The 16,734-nt window shown below is 48.4% G+C and overlaps 7 protein-coding genes and 1 non-coding gene; 3 read left to right on the forward strand and 5 right to left on the reverse strand.

Annotated features, from left to right (window-relative positions):
• The first annotated feature begins 327 nt into the window (after nucleotides 1-327).
• On the forward strand, nucleotides 328-2,584 carry CNAG_07745 (alcohol dehydrogenase, propanol-preferring). XM_012195600.1 has 4 exons: nucleotides 328-1,115; nucleotides 1,223-1,354; nucleotides 1,414-2,065; nucleotides 2,125-2,584. The coding sequence occupies exons 1-4, from the start codon at nucleotides 698-700 to the stop codon at nucleotides 2,189-2,191; spliced, it is 1,269 nt and encodes a 422-aa protein (XP_012050990.1). The 5' UTR covers nucleotides 328-697; the 3' UTR covers nucleotides 2,192-2,584.
• On the reverse strand, nucleotides 1,974-5,996 carry CNAG_07746 (methylenetetrahydrofolate dehydrogenase (NADP)). XM_012196004.1 has 3 exons: nucleotides 5,633-5,996; nucleotides 3,277-5,559; nucleotides 1,974-3,228 (listed from the first exon to the last, which is right to left on the reverse strand). Exons 1-3 carry the CDS (start codon nucleotides 5,884-5,886, stop codon nucleotides 2,700-2,702), a joined length of 3,066 nt encoding a protein of 1,021 aa, XP_012051394.1. The 5' UTR covers nucleotides 5,887-5,996; the 3' UTR covers nucleotides 1,974-2,699.
• Nucleotides 5,997-6,327: 331 nt separating this feature from the next.
• On the forward strand, nucleotides 6,328-7,348 carry CNAG_12794. XR_001046032.1 has 3 exons: nucleotides 6,328-6,565; nucleotides 6,683-7,048; nucleotides 7,119-7,348. It is a non-coding gene; the product is annotated as a hypothetical RNA (non-coding RNA).
• On the reverse strand, nucleotides 6,488-7,139 carry CNAG_03538 (hypothetical protein; the record flags this gene model as incomplete). XM_012195933.1 has 2 exons in its annotated part: nucleotides 6,488-7,035; nucleotides 7,097-7,139. The coding sequence occupies 2 exons, from the start codon at nucleotides 7,137-7,139 to the stop codon at nucleotides 6,647-6,649; spliced, it is 432 nt and encodes a 143-aa protein (XP_012051323.1). The 3' UTR covers nucleotides 6,488-6,646.
• A 214-nt stretch (nucleotides 7,349-7,562) lies between the features above and the next one.
• CNAG_03539 (hypothetical protein) lies at nucleotides 7,563-10,302 on the forward strand. XM_012195601.1 has 12 exons: nucleotides 7,563-7,785; nucleotides 7,856-8,108; nucleotides 8,161-8,256; nucleotides 8,309-9,205; nucleotides 9,263-9,333; nucleotides 9,388-9,426; nucleotides 9,476-9,536; nucleotides 9,590-9,632; nucleotides 9,679-9,746; nucleotides 9,810-9,829; nucleotides 9,888-9,980; nucleotides 10,053-10,302. Exons 1-12 carry the CDS (start codon nucleotides 7,689-7,691, stop codon nucleotides 10,175-10,177), a joined length of 1,863 nt encoding a protein of 620 aa, XP_012050991.1. The 5' UTR covers nucleotides 7,563-7,688; the 3' UTR covers nucleotides 10,178-10,302.
• On the reverse strand, nucleotides 10,229-12,815 carry CNAG_03540 (aspartyl/glutamyl-tRNA(Asn/Gln) amidotransferase, B subunit). XM_012195934.1 has 9 exons: nucleotides 12,205-12,815; nucleotides 12,069-12,145; nucleotides 11,955-12,017; nucleotides 11,819-11,897; nucleotides 11,482-11,762; nucleotides 11,315-11,426; nucleotides 11,087-11,265; nucleotides 10,838-11,034; nucleotides 10,229-10,775 (listed from the first exon to the last, which is right to left on the reverse strand). The coding sequence occupies exons 1-9, from the start codon at nucleotides 12,362-12,364 to the stop codon at nucleotides 10,358-10,360; spliced, it is 1,566 nt and encodes a 521-aa protein (XP_012051324.1). The 5' UTR covers nucleotides 12,365-12,815; the 3' UTR covers nucleotides 10,229-10,357.
• A 24-nt stretch (nucleotides 12,816-12,839) lies between these two features.
• Nucleotides 12,840-14,662, reverse strand: CNAG_03541 (hypothetical protein). XM_012195935.1 has 6 exons: nucleotides 14,240-14,662; nucleotides 13,935-14,188; nucleotides 13,791-13,875; nucleotides 13,608-13,724; nucleotides 13,268-13,545; nucleotides 12,840-13,212 (listed from the first exon to the last, which is right to left on the reverse strand). Exons 1-6 carry the CDS (start codon nucleotides 14,600-14,602, stop codon nucleotides 13,173-13,175), a joined length of 1,137 nt encoding a protein of 378 aa, XP_012051325.1. The 5' UTR covers nucleotides 14,603-14,662; the 3' UTR covers nucleotides 12,840-13,172.
• A 149-nt stretch (nucleotides 14,663-14,811) lies between these two features.
• On the reverse strand, nucleotides 14,812-16,727 carry CNAG_03542 (arginase). XM_012195602.1 has 8 exons: nucleotides 16,389-16,727; nucleotides 16,311-16,330; nucleotides 15,836-16,250; nucleotides 15,631-15,779; nucleotides 15,358-15,563; nucleotides 15,256-15,297; nucleotides 15,150-15,208; nucleotides 14,812-15,091 (listed from the first exon to the last, which is right to left on the reverse strand). Exons 1-8 carry the CDS (start codon nucleotides 16,593-16,595, stop codon nucleotides 14,993-14,995), a joined length of 1,197 nt encoding a protein of 398 aa, XP_012050992.1. The 5' UTR covers nucleotides 16,596-16,727; the 3' UTR covers nucleotides 14,812-14,992.
• Nucleotides 16,728-16,734: the final 7 nt, after the last annotated feature.

A 16,734-nucleotide genomic window follows, 5' to 3' on the forward strand; every position in this document is an offset into this window, starting at 1 on the left:
AACGGCAGTCGATACCCGAAGGTTGCTTCCGCTCCGTTATCTTTCTATTCTGCAGACTGGGATAATTTGCGAGAGATGGATTGAAATTGGTATTACCAAAGTCGGGATGATTTCGGGATAGAAGATCCTAACATATCCGAGAGAGCAGCAGCAGCAGCATAACAATCCTTCGACGTCTTGTGCATGGTGTGAGGATGATCTCGGACTGTGTATCTGTGTGTCTGGATGGTAGTCATGCATAGAAGGTAATGGAAGGCAGCCAAAGTAGGAAATAGGAAAAGACGTTATGTCGGTATTCGGCGGTATGCAGACAGTATAGCAGTAGTTGCCGAATTTTCTGTCGTTACAGTACGGCGCCACCCTCGCGGGCCACCCCGGGGCACTCTCTGGCCATTGGCCGTCTCGGATTAGGTCACTACAGATGGGCCATAGAGTGGGGCGCACCGTTCTGAGCACCGTTGCCGGAGCAAGCTGGATATAAGAGCTCCGTCGTTTCGAGAACCTCCTCCCCACACTCGCTAAAAAATCACATACTACTACTTGTCATCTCCACGCATCTTGACTTCATCTCCAACCCCTTCGTGACCGACCCTTTCCGCCGGCTAGTGAATAACCCAGATCCCCAGACTAAGAAAAGAGCAATTTTACCGCCGGCTGAAACCGCAATAAACTGTCCCAACTGCGAATTAGAGATTATATGATGACGATGTCGTCCAGGCGAATCTCAACCTTCACCACAACCCTGCAGCCCATTATTACCCGTTTACTTCCGAACTCAACCTATATAAGACCCATTTCCACACGTCTTTCTGCCCCTTCACTTCACCATCCATCCATATCCACAACTATATCTCGTACCATCCATACAACCCAAGCAAACATGTCTACTCTCTCTAACTTCACCATTCCCAAGACCCAGACTGCCGCTGTTGTCAAGACAACCGGCGCTGAGCTCGCGATTGAAAAGGAACACCCTGTCAAGCAGGCTTCCGAGCTTGGGCCCGGTCAATGCTTGGTCAAAATCTCCCACACTGGTGTCTGCCATACCGACTTGCACGCCAAGTCTGGCGACTGGCCTGTTCCCCCATCTCATCCCCTTATCGGAGGTCATGAAGGTGAGTCTAATTTGGGCACTGCGTCTCTTCCTGTCCGGCCATTGCTTCAAAAATAAAAACGTGCGAGGGGCCCCGCTGACGCAATGGGAATTTTCCCGTTTTCACAGGTGTCGGTATTATCGTCGCTATTGGTGACCACACTGCTGCTTCTCCCGTCAAGCTTGGTGACCGAGTCGGTATCAAGTGGCTCGCCGACAGCTGTCTCAGCTGCGAATACTGTCGACGCGGCTATGAGATGAGTAAGTCGATATACTATTCAAGAGACAGCAAGCAATTATCGATTGACCCACCATTGTAGACTGTCCCAACGTCAAGCTCTCTGGCTATACCACCGACGGTACTTTCTCCGAATACGTCGTTTCCTTCGTCAACCATGTGACTCCTATTCCTGAATCCCTCGACTCTGCCGGCGCCGCCTCCATCCTGTGTGCTGGTGTCACCACCTACAAGGCTCTCAAGGTCTCCAACACCAAGGTCGGTGACTGGGTCGCTCTTCCCGGCGCTGGCGGTGGTCTCGGTCATCTTGCTGTCCAATATGCGAAGGCCATGGGCCTCAAGGTCATCGCTATCGATAGTGGCGCTGCCAAGGAGAAGCTCGTTAAGTCTCTCGGTGCTGACGCTTGGGTCGACTTTAAGACTTCCAAGGATATTGTGGCCGACATCAAAGCCGCTACTGGAGGGGACGGTCCTGCCGCCGCTGTGGTCACGGCTGCCAACAAGACGGGTTACGCTCAGGCTATCGAGTACTTGAAGCCTAGCGGCACCCTTGTCGCTGTCGGTATGCCTGATGCTGAGATGGGCGCAAACGTTTTCTGGACAGTGTTCAAGAGCATCAGGATCCAGGGTAGCTATGTCGGTAACAGACAGGATGCGATTGAGGCGCTTGATATTGCCGCGTCCGGCCAAGTCAAGGTCGTTTTTGAAGAGAAGGGTCTTGACTCTTTAAAGGGGTAAGTTGTTGCCTTCCTTTTGCCTTGCGAAATCAACACTGACATGGTGGTATTTGAAGCGTCTTCGAGGATCTTGAGGCTGGTAAGATTGCCGGCCGTGTTGTCCTCAAGGTTTCCGACGAGTAAAAGTCTCGCCGTGTCTTGTCCTAGGAGTCTCATACGTTTCTTTTGAGGTTGAGGGGTTATTTTCAGGTTGTGAGGGAATCCGTTTTGTCATTTTAAAAGTACAACTGTAGCAGTGTGTGTGTGTGTGTGTACAGAAGAGAAAGAGAAGAAAAGACCAGAATGCATGATAAGCTTTCCATTTACCATGTGTGAAACCTTTGTATAGCCCGAGTAGAGACGAATAAAGCAAGGCAAAATAATGGCCGGTTATGCGAAATAAACAAAGACTGTCCACCAGTTGTTTGTAATGCCGCAGAAATCCACAATACCAGTACTTGTGGTCAAATATGAAGGCACAACATGTTTCACGCTTCGCGAATGACTTTCTAGGTATCCATGACAAATTGATTCCAGTTGGCCGTTGAGGCATGCATTTGCTAAATCTATTTGTACAGTAATGGCAATGATGTTGAATCGACATTTAGTAGATTAACACAAGAAGAAACCGAAAAAACCCTAGTCTAATCCTCTAGAACAAGCCCTCAATGTCACCAGTGTCGGGGTTCAAATCAATGTCATAGAACCCGGGCCTAGTAGTCAAACCTGGCATGGTGCTCATATCACCCACAAGGGGGTACACAAAGCTCGCGCCCGCACTCAACCTCACATTCCTAATAGGCAAAGTGAACCCGGTGGGAACGCCCTTTTTGCTAGGATCATCAGACAGGGACAAGGCGGTCTTGGCCATGCAAATAGGCAAACCACCGTAACCTTGTTTCTCGTACCTGTCGATCTCGGCTTGAGCCTCGGCGGAGAGTGAGATCCCGTCGGCACCGTACATTTCCTTGGCGATGATCTCGATCTTCTTAGTGAGGGGCTGGTTGAGGTCATAGAGGAAGTCGAAAGTGGAAGGAGTGGCGCAGGCTTCGATGACGGCGTTGGCGAGGTCAACGGCACCAGCGCCACCTCGAGCCCAATGGTCTGCGGGCACGGCGTAGTCGGCTCCAACCTTGAGAGCGTATTCTTGGACAAGAGCCATCTCAGCGGCGGTATCGTTACTACCAAATCATTAGTACGCAGTTTATTAAAATGGAAAAAGTACTTACGAGAACTTGTTGATGGCAACAACAACCTTCAGACCAAACTTCTTGGCATTCTCAATGTGTTTGCCCAAGTTGGCACAGCCCTTTTCCAACAACTCCAAGTTCTCCTCCACATAAACCTGGTCAAGAGGCTTACCGGGGGTAACGGCAGGTCCACCACCGTGCATCTTCAACGCTCGAATCGTAGCGACAAGCACCACTGCGCTGGGCTTCAAGCCAGAGACTCGAGTCTTGATGTTGCAGAACTTTTCCATACCGATATCAGCGCCGAAACCAGCTTCGGTGATGACGTAACCGTTCCTAGACTCGTCGTCGCCTTCTTCAACACCAGCGAGCTTGAGGGCGATACGGTCCGCGATGATAGAAGAGTTGCCGTGGGCAATGTTGGCGAATGGACCAGCGTGGACAAAAACGGGGGTACCTTCAAGGGTTTGCATGATGGTAGGTTTGATAGCGTCCTTCATGAGAACAGCCATGGCACCGGCACAGCCGATGTCTTCGGCAGTGATGGGTTCACCGGCTTTGCTTGAAGCGACGACCATTCTACCGAGACGAGCTCGCATATCGGCGAGATCCTTACTGAGAGCAAGCACGGCCATACATTCGGAAGCCACGGCAATATCAAACGCCGTCTTTCGCTCGAGACCCTTCTCGGTGGGAGCTTGGCCAACGGTGATTTGACGGAGGTATCGGTCATTGGTGTCGAGCACTCGGTTCCAAGTGAGGGTCGCAGGGTCGATATCAAGGCGAGCGAATCGGGCAGCCTCTTCTTCTGTCAAATCAGATGGGTTGGTCTTGTTGATACCGAGCTTGTGAAGACGGGCAATCATAGGCTTGGAGAAAGTGCGAACACCTTTCTTGGGGGGGCAGAGACGGTTGAAAAGACCTTTGTCGGTTTGAGTAGCTTCGTGGAACATGCGAGCGTCGATGGCAGCAGCAAGCAAGTTGTTGGCAGCGGTGATGGCGTGGATATCTCCAGTCAAATGGAGGTTAAACTCGGTCATGGGGATGACCTGGGAATAACCACCACCGGCGGCACCACCCTTGATACCGAAGGTAGGTCCCTGGGAAGGCTGTCGGACACATGCGATAGCCGTCTTGTGGAGATGAGCACCGAGAGCCTGGGCGAGACCGATGGTGGTGGTAGACTTGCCCTCACCGAGGGGGGTAGGAGTGATACCGGCGACAACAATGTATTTGCCATCCTTCCTGTCCTTGAGCCTGTCAAGAACGGACAGCTCAATCTTGGCTTTGTATCTACCGTAGCTCTCAACTTCGTCAGGGTGCACACCAATCTCCTCGGCAATTTCAGCAACGGGCTTGGGGGTCTGGGCGACGGCGATCTCGATATCGGAGGGCACCTTTTCCTTAATTTCAAGAGGAAGAGGGATGAGCTGCTTGGCTCGGCGAGAAGACCATTGACGCTTGGCAGCTTCGAAAGTGTTGTTCATGAGCATAGCAACGGTCATGGGCCCAACACCTCCGGGAACGGGAGTAATGTAAGAGGCGACCTTGCTGGCAGACTCGAAGTGAACATCACCGACAAGACGCTGACCAGATTTTTTGGAAGCGTCGGGAATGTAGTTGGTGCCGACATCAATCACAATCGCGCCAGGCTTCAGCCACTCGCCACGCACAAACTCGGCTTGGCCGATAGCGGCGACAATGACATCAGCCTGGCTAATTATTTGTTCAACGTTTTTGGTACGAGAGTGGCACTGGGTGACGGTTGCATCCTTCTTTCGGAGCAAAGCGCAAACGGGGGTGCCGACAATGTCGCTTCGGCCGAGAACGACGACATTGGAACCAGCGAGGTTGAAACCGGTAGACTCGATGAGCTTGATAGCGCCTGCAGGGGTGCAAGGGGTAAAGAAAGGCTCGCTGATTCGGCTGCTAAGGAGACCAATGTTTTCCGGGTGGAAACCGTCAACGTCCTTGGTGACATCCACGCTGTCAACTACAGCCTTCTCCTCAGCCTTACCGGCACCTTCAAGAGGAAGCTGGACGAGGATACCAGAGACATTTTCGTCCTGGTTGGCTTTTTTGACAGCCTCAAGGACTCGCTTGACACCAGTTCCCTTGAACGCACCAGATTCTTCATCAGAGGGAATCTTGATGTGCTCTACGGTCATACCAGACTCTTCGGCAGCCTTGAGCTTCATGCGAATGTAGGTAGATGAAGCGGCGCTAGAGCCGAGCTGGAAGATGACGAGGTGAGGCTGACGGAAGGTGGGGTTGGATGCATGGAGGTCGGTGATGGCTTGGGAGATGGAAGTACGTATTTGCCTGTTTGTGGGGGAAAAAAGATAGTTGGCGGAGGTTCGCTTAACTGATTACTAAGTTAAAAAAATCGACTCACTTTGCGATGGCAGTGCCGTCAATGATTTTTGCGGACTGAGAGGCCATTTCGACGTCGGCGGACATTTTTGCGAGATGTGTTGAGGAAATGGAGAAGGAGCGACTGGCAAGAGAAGCGTTGACACGAAGACGAGGTGATGGGAGAGATTGTCGCAGAGGCGCGGAAATCACACGGGCCAAAGGAAGGGGGAAGGAATTTCTCGGATTTGACCTGGAGTAAAGATTGAGTTGACCGAGGGGCCGTGAGATTCGCATGGATGCTGAAGAGGACGCGGGCAGGCGACGAGGCGTAGTAATTTATATTTTTATTTACTTGAAGGCTTCTAAGAGGCAGATGGAATTATTGGAAAAAAAGTCGACCACTTCCAACAAACATTTTCCAAGAAATTTAATTCCACTGGCCTATATCTCAGGCACGGCTCTGTATATTTCCAACACGACCACGTTATTTTCCAAGAATCAAATACTGGCCCGTTATCAATTCGTCGTACACGTTCCCGGGCCCCTGCTTCGTGTAGATAACAGATACTTTTCATGCGGCGGTGATCTTTTATGTAAACCATTCAGTTATAATGATTTTTGTAGGTGTCCCTTTGAGTACCTCTACGGTGGTACGTATGACTCGAACTTGATCCCAAAGGCGGCGACGTTCGTTATTGTTACCAGCCGGTAACGGCAAATAAATCAACACGCATGCTGCCTTCTTTCGAATGGTCGTCGTGGTGGGGTGGTGGGCATGATGGTGATCTGATGATGAGCATGATTGCACCAGCTAAGTACGTATGACACCATAAAAACCCTCCTGCTAGGCCTATAAAATCTTCGATTATATGCCAGGCTTGAGGGCGGCGTGACTCGAACGTGAATAGTTTTCTTCATAGTTTTTAATTTACATGGTTCCACTACTATTAAACATATTTCTGTTCCACTCAGTGTACGTATAGCAAGCAGGCGGACGTCCTGAAAGAAGAGCACATGGAGTAACAATTTCATTTCGCTTGTGCCGATTTCATTATCATCCCCCAATTCCCCTCTCAATCATCTCAATCAGCTCTCTGGTGGTTCCTGGTCTATCCGGCAATTCCTCTATTTCTTGCCTGATAGCAGCGAAGTCCACCGCACCTCCGAGAGCACCCCGGCTTTCCAGCACTAACCCGTAGGTTAGAACCCTCTGCTCCAAAGCAGCCAGCATCTCAATCTCAGCATCTATCCCTTCCCACTTTTCCTCCCAATCTTTTCTCAAAGCTGGGCCACACCGGCTCCTCCAGAGCTCCGGGTCAGGCTGGCCTTTCCAAGCTCGTACTAGACCATCCCTCACCCAATGGAGCTCAAGAATCCTATGAGCTTCCCTAGCCTCAGAGACAAGAAACAGGGACCGGATACAGAAGTCGCGAGAGGGAAAATCTAGATAACACTTGTGAGTACTAATGTCTTTGCCTATCCTGGACTTACTGTCCAACCTAACGTCTTCTCCTCCTCTTTCCAAGGCCGACAACCTGGAAGTCCATAGCTCGAAGATGTCCTGTAATTTAATTTCTTGTCTTGTTTATGAGGTCCATCGAATCAGCGGGGCTGTTTCAACCCGAAGGCTGCCGAAGCAGCGGTCCCTGTCGAGCAACGCTTGAGCACCTACAATTCCCCATGCGAACGCCCATCTTACCTTTTTATATCCGCTGCAGCTGCTGTTGTTGTTGGTATATGCATATTCTAGGCGTCGCATTCCCACAGTGCTGCATATATATGCATCATTATCATGATATATTATTGGCGGTGATACGAAAAAAAAAAACACGTAAGAACTTATTTGTATTCCGAGCCTAATTGACCTTAGGGTCTTTTGCGCGCCTAATTATCAACTTGTTTACGCGACTGCCTTGTTGATTTCTGACAACAACCACGTCGTGTCTCGCAAATCCCAATCCTTTCCCTTACTTTTCTCCGATTTATTATATCCTGAGTGTTGACGTTCAAATTGACAGAACTTTTTCCAGCATCCAGAAGTTACTCATTTGATAATTCCTCTTGGGACACTCGACGCAATCCTCAGTCCGTTGAAAATGCCGAGTGCTCAATACAGAAGAAGCTCAACAATCCAAGCCTTTTCTGACTCTGAAGAGGAAGATGTGAGAAAAACAGGTAATTTAAATGACCTGCGTAAATCGACGTTCAAATCTTTAGCAGACAATAGAGAACGGTAGCTGATGTTGCCTATTTGACCTCGTAGGACCATCACGCCCACGAATCAATTTTTCAAACAATGTGCCTCTTACTCCTCGACGCACCGTCGCCTTTGCCCCCACTCCTCTCAAGAGGCTCAATTTCTCCACCACCAAAATCAAGGGTACGCCTGGAAAAAAGATCCCTGGTATGAAGTTTGTCAAATCACCTGCTCCCAACGCATCATTATTTGGAGACCTTGACGACGAGGATGATGATGATGGCGGTGTTGACGACGACATCGTGGGAACTCTGAACTTGTAGGCCTTTGATTAATAGCAGTATCCCCTCCTACTTACTTGTTATCTCTAGCCATTCACTCAAGATAGAGACTGAACCTGTAACTGGACGTGATTTTGAGAATGAACTTGTCGAGAACATGGATGAAATTGACCAAGTGCTGGATTCGTGAGTTGTGGACCTTCCGGAAAAATAAATTCTAACGAAGGCGATTGTATAGACCAAGTATGTCAAGGGCTTTTACTACATCAGCAGCACATATAAGCCCGCCTCCCGTGCTCAAATTTTCGTCTCCCTCTGTCACTACCCAAAAGAATCTTTCAAACAAGACCTCGTTACCATCTCCTGCAGAGAGCGAATCTGAGTCAGACTGGGTACCTACCCAAACACCCAAAAGGACTCAAGACAGAGCTCGAAGGGTAATTGTCTCTGACTCTGAGGATGATGGAGAGTTGGCAGCTCCAGAGGTTCAAGTCAAGACTCAAAAATTTAAGCAGGTGATTGATCTTACTTTAAGTGATGGTGAAGAGATTGCGCCGATCGTTGATGAGGAGAATGGAGGATATTATGGGTTAGATGACTCATATGGATCTCTGAGAGATTTCATCGTTGACGACAGCCAAGGTGAGAACTATGCAGAAGCGCCTACTACGGAGGAAGAAGAAAGTGACGTCGAGATATGGGAACCGACCAAGAAGAAAAAGGAAATCAAGACTGTTGAGATGGAAAAGGGTGATGCTCAAAGTTCAGAAGAGGATCCAAAGGAACGAGGGTGGGACAGTGATTGTGATGGGGGTATATTACGCTATTCTCCCCCTCGACGTCCTCTCCATCTTCCCCCTCTCGAGACGCTCACGCTCGCCGTCAGCGCTGATTCTGAGCCCGAGCAAGGCGAATCCCTTACCAAGGAGGTTATTGACAAATCTAAAACATCGAAACCCAAGGGTAGCCTCTCCAAGAAGGAATGGGCTTTGCAAAGAGTTAGGGCAGCGAATGAAATCTTTCATGATCTCGACAGGCGGGTGTTCGAATCAAAACTGGGAGAAAGAGGAGCAAAAGCGAGGCTAGAGTGGAATAATAGGCTATTGACCACTGCGGGTATGGCTAGATCCAAGAGGTGAATGAGCTCTATTAGATCATTTCTTTGCTTGGCAAAAGGACTGATAGTGATAAGGACTACGGCGAATGGTGTCAGCTATAAAGAATATTGGATAGAGTTATCCGAAAAGGTTCTTACCAGCGAAGGCTAGTCATCAGTTGAACCACACCATCGTCTAATAATGCTGATATCCGGATTAGAACGTATCCTCAACACCGTCGCTCACGAGATGTGCCACTGTGAGCCCATTAGACTGGAAAGTCATTGACCGACCTGACAGCTTCGTAGTGGCAACGTGGATTATAAGTGGTGACTTCAAGAACCCGCATGGTCATATTTTCAAAAGCTGGTCAGTGATACGCAAGTGGCCTAGAGAGATTCGCTAAACAGTGGCGTTGAAAGGGGCAGGAAGGTCATGCATGCTAGGAAGGACGTAGAAGTCACTGTGAGCTTTCGTATAGATCCTGTGGATGACTACTGACATAAACTAGACCAAACATTCCTATGCGATTGAGTACAAATACGAGTGGAAATGTGCCAATGAAAGATGTGGACAAGTGTGAGTATCTAATCATTTTTGATCCTTCGTCGTTCACATCTGATTGATGGTTTACCATTTTAGCTACAAAAGACAGTCTAAATGTATGTTGAGCTTCATTTGAATGACAGTGATGTTGGAACTAATTTTACTAATGAACAGCTATCGATACTAGCAAGCACGCTTGTGGCTCTTGCAGAAGTAAACTCAACCCTCTTTTTGAAACTAAGCAAAAAGCTGTCTCAGGCTTCCAGCGTATGTCGTTTTCTTCTCATCTGCCCTTTTCTCGTAGCAGCGTACACTGAAACCATATATTTGGCCGAATAGTATATCTGAAAGAAAACATGAAGAACGCCAAGGCGGCTATGCCTGGAGCATCCCATGGCGACGTTATGCGAGCTTTGTCCAAGAGGTGGGCCGAAGTTGAACAGGTAACTAACGGAGGACACTAGATCTACTGGAAGGGGATGCCAACCAAAAATCATTAAGTCATCAACGACCAGCCCATCACCAATTAATCGCATTACAGATACTAAAACTGTTGTAACATAATGCATACATACATAGATGTGCTTGTAATGAGCGTGATATAAACCTAAAGACCATTATCATATCGGATCGTCCGCTCCGCTTTACTCCTTGAGCAAATCCAACAAGATGCGTTTCGCCTTCATCGCGTCTGCCTTACCAGCAGACAGTTTCATAACCTCTCCCACCAAACGCATCACCACTTTTTCGTTTCCCTTCTTGAAATCCGCTACCGCCTTAGGTTGGTTGTTAATGGCCTTTCTACATGTTTCTGTAAGATCTTCAGCAGATGCAGCCGAGGTCGTAAAGCCAAGTTCTGCAAGGAGGTCGGCAAATGATGAAGGAAGTGGCGCAGATTCGGGTAGGGAGACAAGGTGCTTGACGATAGCTTTACCAATAGTACCGGTGATTTGGCGGCTCTCTACAGCGATCACGAGTTTGTGCATTAACGGAGCTGGGACGATGGTTGTTGTCCAGGGCCTATTGGCTTTGCCGAGTTGGCCTAGGAGTTCATGGGCGATCCTGTGATTAAAAGTGAGCTACGAAATGGATGGTGCTGGAAATCGTGCCATTATGGTGCTTACCAGTTGGTAGCCTTTTTTGCAATCTTTTTATCCTGTTTGACAACCTCTTCAAAATACGCGATTCCTTGGGCACCGTATTCGTCTAAACCAAGGAGAGTCTCTGCATCTCTTTTGGTTACACCATAAGCCTTGACGAGTCGTTCAACAATTTGCCATGGCATCTCCGGAAGGTTTTTGCGAAGTGTGTCAAGGTATCCCTGACAATGCGTCAGCCGAAAGCGCTCCGCTTCAAAGAATAGTCAAACTTACATCATCGATGATAATAGTTGGGAGATTGTGATCAGGCATATAACGGTAGTCCGTAGCCCCTTCCTTGGAGCGCAAAGAGTACGTTTGCAATGTGAGTTCATTGAATCCCCGAGTCTCTTGGGCAAGCGGTTCCAATGGGCTTGTGCAATAATGGGCGATATGTCGCAGACGCTCAGACTCTGGGATTTTTATCAGTAAGCAGCAGTCTAGATAATTGTATTTGCTTACCAATGGCTGCTTGGAGAAAGCGAACAGAGTTAATGTTTTTGATTTCACATCTTGTCCCAAAGGACATTCCGGCTCTGTGCACTGAGACATTGACATCGACTCTCAGATTTCCCTGCAAGCTTACATCAGATTCATTGATTTATCTCCTTCATCAGGAAATAACATACCTTCTCCATATCTCCATCGGCAGACCCCACTCTTCTCAATAAACCCTGCAACTTCTTCACAAAGGCTCCTGCCTCTTCTGGTGACCGCATATCAGGATCCGTTACGATCTCCATCAACCCCGTGCCAGCACGGTTCAGATCGACGAGAACAGCATCGCCAACTGTTTGGGACTTTGCTGTATCTTGTTCAACTTGCAGCTGCTTGATGCCAATACTGAAGGTACGCTTAGACCCGTTATCGCCTTCTTGTATTTCGAGATGGCCGTTCCAAGCGAGGGGATCTACATCGCAATAACTTTAAGCATACTTCCGTCAAAGGTCAGACTTGATTATTTACTATAATGTTGAGTAATTTGATAGGATGCCGGAATGTCGTGGTAGAAGTAATGTTTACGATCAAATGTGGAACGAGGATTCTAGATCGAAAGTCAGCTTACGGAGAAACAAGACAAAATCAAACGTATGGATCTCACAATTTGACAATTGAGTGCAAGGGCAGTCATGATAGACAGCCTAATAGCATTAATATCTAGAACCTGCCATGATCCGGCTATTAGTAATGTTTAATTAGAAGGATTTGCACGTACAGGTAGAGTCCCAGGGAAAGCAGCATCGTGAACGTCGACATTCGTATTAGACACATGTCCGTAGGATGTAGAGGCTTCTACATATCGGAAACTCGAATATCAGCCTCCTCAGCTATTTATGATACTTCAATCTTACTTGAGAAGAGCTTTTTGCCAGTCTTGATTTGAGCATGAATTTCAAGACCAATGACAGTTTGCCAACCTTCGTCTCCCTTCTCGGCGAAAGTCGCAAAGCAGCGAGACCAGCGCAATGGTAGAGACGGGCGGGCAATACCCCACTTGAAAAGGCTGATCATAAGGGGAGCATATAATGGTCCTGTCGCTGTTTCGAGAAGAAAGAGATTATTTTCGAATGTACAGCAAGAATCCGACCAACTCGGAAAGAATGACGGATGCAGCCCGGCGGACGAAACAAGTCCCCATTACGTAACGCAAAAGTATCAAAGTACTGCTGCAACGAAATGTACGTAGATAAGGCAGTACTGGTACTGTACTTGAATACTTTTCTTCGGTCATTGGCAAGATGGCATCGATCCAGGAGAGACAAGGCCACGCTCAGAGAAAGAAAAGGTTAATAGAGAAGGCGAGCAAGAGAGATGAGACGGTCGATTAAATAGACAGCAAAATGGCCCAAAGACTGGCAGGCGTAATGGAAAAGGAAGATACAGATGGATGATGTTGCGCTTTAACCCAAACAAAATCAACGCATGAACCATAATTAGCAGCTGAACCGAAGAGAAACCTGGGACGCTTCCTCGGTCGTTGGGTGATGGCAATCTTCCAAATCTCCCACAGCATCGTGCCTTTTATTGCACTTGCACTATCCTTTCCGAACAAGCGGTGAAGGGACGGGTCTTAAGGTGATTGGGAAAAGTTTGTTCAAGGCGCGTTTTGGAATGCTGTTTTGCCGATGGATCTGGCTGCCATCGCCTTGCAAAACAGTGGTGGTAAGTGCAGATGTACCTTTTTGATTGGATACGATTTTTCCTTGGATGCATTATGAAGGTTGTCTCTTTGCAGTAAAAGTTGTCCATCAAGCCAATGCCTCGTGTCATGATTTCGTGCGGGAATGGTCATACGCCAGGACTATCATCTATCACTGAGCTAGTCGAGCTCTGACACTACAGCAGTCACAACAGTTACGCTGGGCAGTTGCGTCAGCATAGTCTGGAAGCGGCTTTTACAAAGCCGATACTCACTCATCAATCTTGCCTCCCTTCCAACCCCACTTGGGCACCTTCTTCGTCGCCTCCTCTTCAAATGGTGTCTTCCACCCATTTGGCCCTTTTTCCTCCCCAGTCTTAGTCATCGCTGTTCTTCCATACCCTACCAACATATCCGCAAACAGTCTCGCCCGTTCAGAATCTCGTTCGGCGGGGGACAGGTCTTTGTTCGCTGGGTCTTCGAGGATACGGTTGAGAAGCCTGGACAAGCCGGGAATGTGAGAGGGGGGAACGTTATCTGAGAAACCATCGGTCTTTGTGTTTTGTGCGTCAGTATGTTTGTGAGAGGGTATACTCATCAATAAAAGTGACGTACAAAGAGGGCAATCACGTCCCCCGCTTGGAGCTCGAAGGATTTGGTGTCTGCCATGTCCGGAGTATCGTGTACGATTCCTTGATGCTTCATCTCGGGGGGTACTTTTGACAATTGCGTCTGCGAAATAATCATTTAGCGCTAAATTCAAGCGACAATTGGAGATGAAAGATTTGTCTGACTCACGGGGCAATTGAAAAAGTGAGTTTGGGCCTGGGAGAACTCTAGTATCTCGTCACCTCGCAGGATAAAGTATCCAGAGTCGCCGAGACTATTCAAATCCATCATGTCAGTGATATTTCAACTTTTCGTGAAGTGTAGACAGCTCACTTGGCAAAGACTCCCTGACCATCTTCGTCCAGTCTTGCACTAACCATGGTTGCACCGCCAGCGCTCACATTCTTATCCTTCAAAGCATCTTCATACGCCTTCTTCATGATAGATCTCGGGTCTACTGATCCTGTTGAAGAATTTGCCAGTTCTTGAGCTGATTTGACGTAGTGGTAGCATAATAATTGAGGAAACAAAGAAGCGTCAACACGGTCGGACCAGCCGCCGACACCGTCTGAGACTGTGATATGCAGCTACGAACCGTCAGTTTTTGCACAGGTATCAAGGAGAGGTATATTACGCACATCTCCTCTGGCATTAGTGATCCCGAAGAAATCTTCTCCAGCACCCCATCTCCTCCTAGCCTCAACCAAATCCTCCTGACTCGCTTTCAAATCACCCCGTCCAGCAGTCAACTCGAGCATCTGCTGCACCCATTTGCCGATATCGTTGCTCTGTTTCGCAAAACCGTATGGCTTGATGTCTTGTTTTGGGTTGATGAATGGAGGCGAGTATTTGGCGGCGTAAGACAGACCGATAGAATAGCTGTAGAGAGGCGAGTCAGGGTAGAGGGGATGGACGGAGGATGAGGTTTGTAAAGAGCGGCTGATACAGCCTGTTCTGCTACCACGGGAAAGTACCAGACGAGATGTCCTGAAGAGGGTCATTTTTGGATGACTGGAGAAGTATATTGAATTGTGCGAAAGACGAAGACTTTTGCAACGTCGCCGAGAAATGTGCCGACGAGTGGCCGTGCCTGGTGGAGGTTACTACTGGTTACTAAATAATAAGCGTCGTCTTCGAATGGCGCGTTCGTTCGCTTCCACACGCTAAATGATTGAGGAATAAAAAATGAAAATGAAAACATCGTACAGAGCCCAATGTCCTACTCCAGAGATGCATACAGATGATGAGCAAAAAACAATCCAAGTGCGCTTTTACAAGATGTTATCATAACTTGAGTTGCGTATTGTCCTGCTAAAGCCATATATTTCATTACAGTTTTACACGTGTGGTGTAAATGTCTTGCCGCTCCATAGACTCCATTCTCCATTCTTTCATAACAAAGTCTCACCCAAAGACGCCCGCGTGAGGGAGCAGCCAGCGGCGACCGTCATCTCGACGGACCTGGGGTCAAGCAGGGAAGGGTTGACCTCCTAATAAACAGGTGGAATATTTCAGCTCATTTGAAGCGCAGAAATCATGCAGACATACCATGATATCCAAAGCGACAAGGCAGCCGGTCTCGGCAACAACCTCGGTAATGTAATGCCCTGAAGAAGGTGTCAGACACGTTTTGTGGTGACCAAAAATGACTCACCTTCTCGGAAAGTCAGACCACCTCGAACGGGGGTACCAGTGCCTTCATCATTCAAGTTAGTCCTTCCTCGCCTATCTAAATACTGTTGGGGAAAGGACATACTAGGAGCGACGGTAGGGTCAAGCGCGTCAACGTCGAAACTGAGGTGAAGGGGTCGGTCACGACTGGGGTTGATATACTGAAGCGCGAGTTCCATGACTTTGCCGATACCGTGCTTGTCGACATGGTGCATAGTGAAAGTTTTGATGTTATTTTCCTTCAGGATCTTCTTCTCAGCGTCGTCAATGTCTCGAAGGCCGATGTAGACGCTAAGTAGTAGATGAAGTTCGGTCAGTCATTGTTCAACAAGTAAAAAAGAAGGACATTAAGACATACATATCTTCGGGCTTGAGGCAAGGTTTAAGCCACTTGTTGAAAGGCTCGACGTCACAGCCATCCAAACCCAAGAGGAAAGAAACAGGGCAGCCGTGGAGGTTGCCAGACTCAGTGGTCAAGGGGGTGTTAATATCAGCGTGAGCATCAACCTAAATATAAGTCATCAGCCACATGACACCTGACGTACTGAATCCTGACGACCTACCCAGACCACACCAGCGTTAGGGTACTTGCGCTTAGTACCAGCAATAGTGCCCATCGCCAAACTATGGTCGCCTCCCAAAGTCACAGGCAACCATCCTTTCTCCGCGATATCCCCAACCTCCTTGGCCACCATCTCATTCACCGCACTGACTAATCTAGGCTTCTTCATGTTTCCAATATCAGGGTCCGGCAACCTCTGGACCATCTTTTCGCCCTGAGCGGTAGTAGTGTGGGTAGAGGGGCCTTTGGTTGAAGCGACGGGGGAAGAGGAAGGAAGAGGATTGTAAGGAATGTCGAGGAAGTTTTGGTGGGATTCGTAATGGACGTTCCAGCCTAGGGCCGAGATTTGGTCGACAAGACCGGCAGAGACGAGCTTGTTTGGTGCGAGATCGACACCGGCTCGACCTTGTCCACCGCTTAAAATCGAAATAAGCTCCCTAAAGTGGTCGAATAAGGAATGCAGATAATGTGCTTACCTAAAAGGGCATCCGACAAGCTATCATCACGTTTTGTGAGCTCGGTTCGATCACTTGGAAGGAGTAGACGATACGTACAGAAGCAGTAGCAGGCTTGTTCAAAAACTTGTAGTTGTAAGTAGGCGAGGTAGGACCCTTCTCACTGTTAGGTTGAGCGGTGATGTGATGATTCCTGGGTGCTGAGGAGTGGGTGAATGTTTTTTGAATAGGGGAAATGCCCATCCTGGATGCCCTCAACGGGGCAGCAAGGGATTGACGAAGAGATGGAGAAACGCGAGAGGGCATAGTGAGGACAGCTATTAGAGTTAATTCCAACTGTGCTGGTGCTGTTCAGGGCTGGCAGTGTATAATGATATTGGGTGACGAGCAAATCTTGATTTGGCGATGAAGATGCAAATAAAAGGGTTAGAAGCACCCGACAACG

Source organism: Cryptococcus neoformans, chromosome 8, assembly GCF_000149245.1.
Source record: "Cryptococcus neoformans var. grubii H99 chromosome 8, complete sequence".
Classification (NCBI taxonomy): Eukaryota; Fungi; Basidiomycota; class Tremellomycetes; order Tremellales; family Cryptococcaceae; genus Cryptococcus; species Cryptococcus neoformans.

Bases quoted from the DNA above. Each gene is read 5' to 3' on its own strand.
- CNAG_03542 (XM_012195602.1), bottom strand. From the start codon at position 16,595: ATGCCCTCTCGCGTTTCTCCATCTCTTCGTCAATCCCTTGCTGCCCCG. The intron at 16,251-16,310 runs GTAAGCACATTA...TTCGATTTTAAG, and splicing joins CTTGTCGGATGCCCTTTTAG to CGGTGGACAAGGTCGAGCCG. The intron at 15,092-15,149 runs GTATGTCTGCAT...CCTGTTTATTAG, and splicing joins TTGTCGCTTTGGATATCATG to GAGGTCAACCCTTCCCTGCT.
- CNAG_03540 (XM_012195934.1), bottom strand. From the start codon at position 12,364: ATGATCAGCCTTTTCAAGTGGGGTATTGCCCGCCCGTCTCTACCATTG. The intron at 11,763-11,818 runs GTAAATAATCAA...ATTGCGATGTAG, and splicing joins TCAAATTACTCAACATTATA to ATCCCCTCGCTTGGAACGGC. The intron at 11,427-11,481 runs GTATGTTATTTC...GTAAGCTTGCAG, and splicing joins CCGATGGAGATATGGAGAAG to GGAAATCTGAGAGTCGATGT.
- CNAG_03541 (XM_012195935.1), bottom strand. From the start codon at position 14,602: ATGACCCTCTTCAGGACATCTCGTCTGGTACTTTCCCGTGGTAGCAGA. The intron at 13,725-13,790 runs GTGAGTCAGACA...ATTATTTCGCAG, and splicing joins CTCACTTTTTCAATTGCCCC to ACGCAATTGTCAAAAGTACC. The intron at 13,213-13,267 runs GTGAGTATCGGC...GCAACTGCCCAG, and splicing joins AAGGGAGGCAAGATTGATGA to CGTAACTGTTGTGACTGCTG.
- CNAG_03539 (XM_012195601.1), top strand. From the start codon at position 7,689: ATGCCGAGTGCTCAATACAGAAGAAGCTCAACAATCCAAGCCTTTTCT. The intron at 9,747-9,809 runs GTGAGTATCTAA...TTACCATTTTAG, and splicing joins AATGAAAGATGTGGACAAGT to CTACAAAAGACAGTCTAAAT. The intron at 9,830-9,887 runs GTATGTTGAGCT...ACTAATGAACAG, and splicing joins CTACAAAAGACAGTCTAAAT to CTATCGATACTAGCAAGCAC.
- CNAG_07746 (XM_012196004.1), bottom strand. From the start codon at position 5,886: ATGCGAATCTCACGGCCCCTCGGTCAACTCAATCTTTACTCCAGGTCA. The intron at 5,560-5,632 runs GTGAGTCGATTT...CCCCACAAACAG, and splicing joins GACGGCACTGCCATCGCAAA to GCAAATACGTACTTCCATCT. The intron at 3,229-3,276 runs GTAAGTACTTTT...ATGATTTGGTAG, and splicing joins GTTGCCATCAACAAGTTCTC to TAACGATACCGCCGCTGAGA.
- CNAG_07745 (XM_012195600.1), top strand. From the start codon at position 698: ATGATGACGATGTCGTCCAGGCGAATCTCAACCTTCACCACAACCCTG. The intron at 1,116-1,222 runs GTGAGTCTAATT...CCGTTTTCACAG, and splicing joins CCTTATCGGAGGTCATGAAG to GTGTCGGTATTATCGTCGCT. The intron at 1,355-1,413 runs GTAAGTCGATAT...CCACCATTGTAG, and splicing joins TCGACGCGGCTATGAGATGA to ACTGTCCCAACGTCAAGCTC.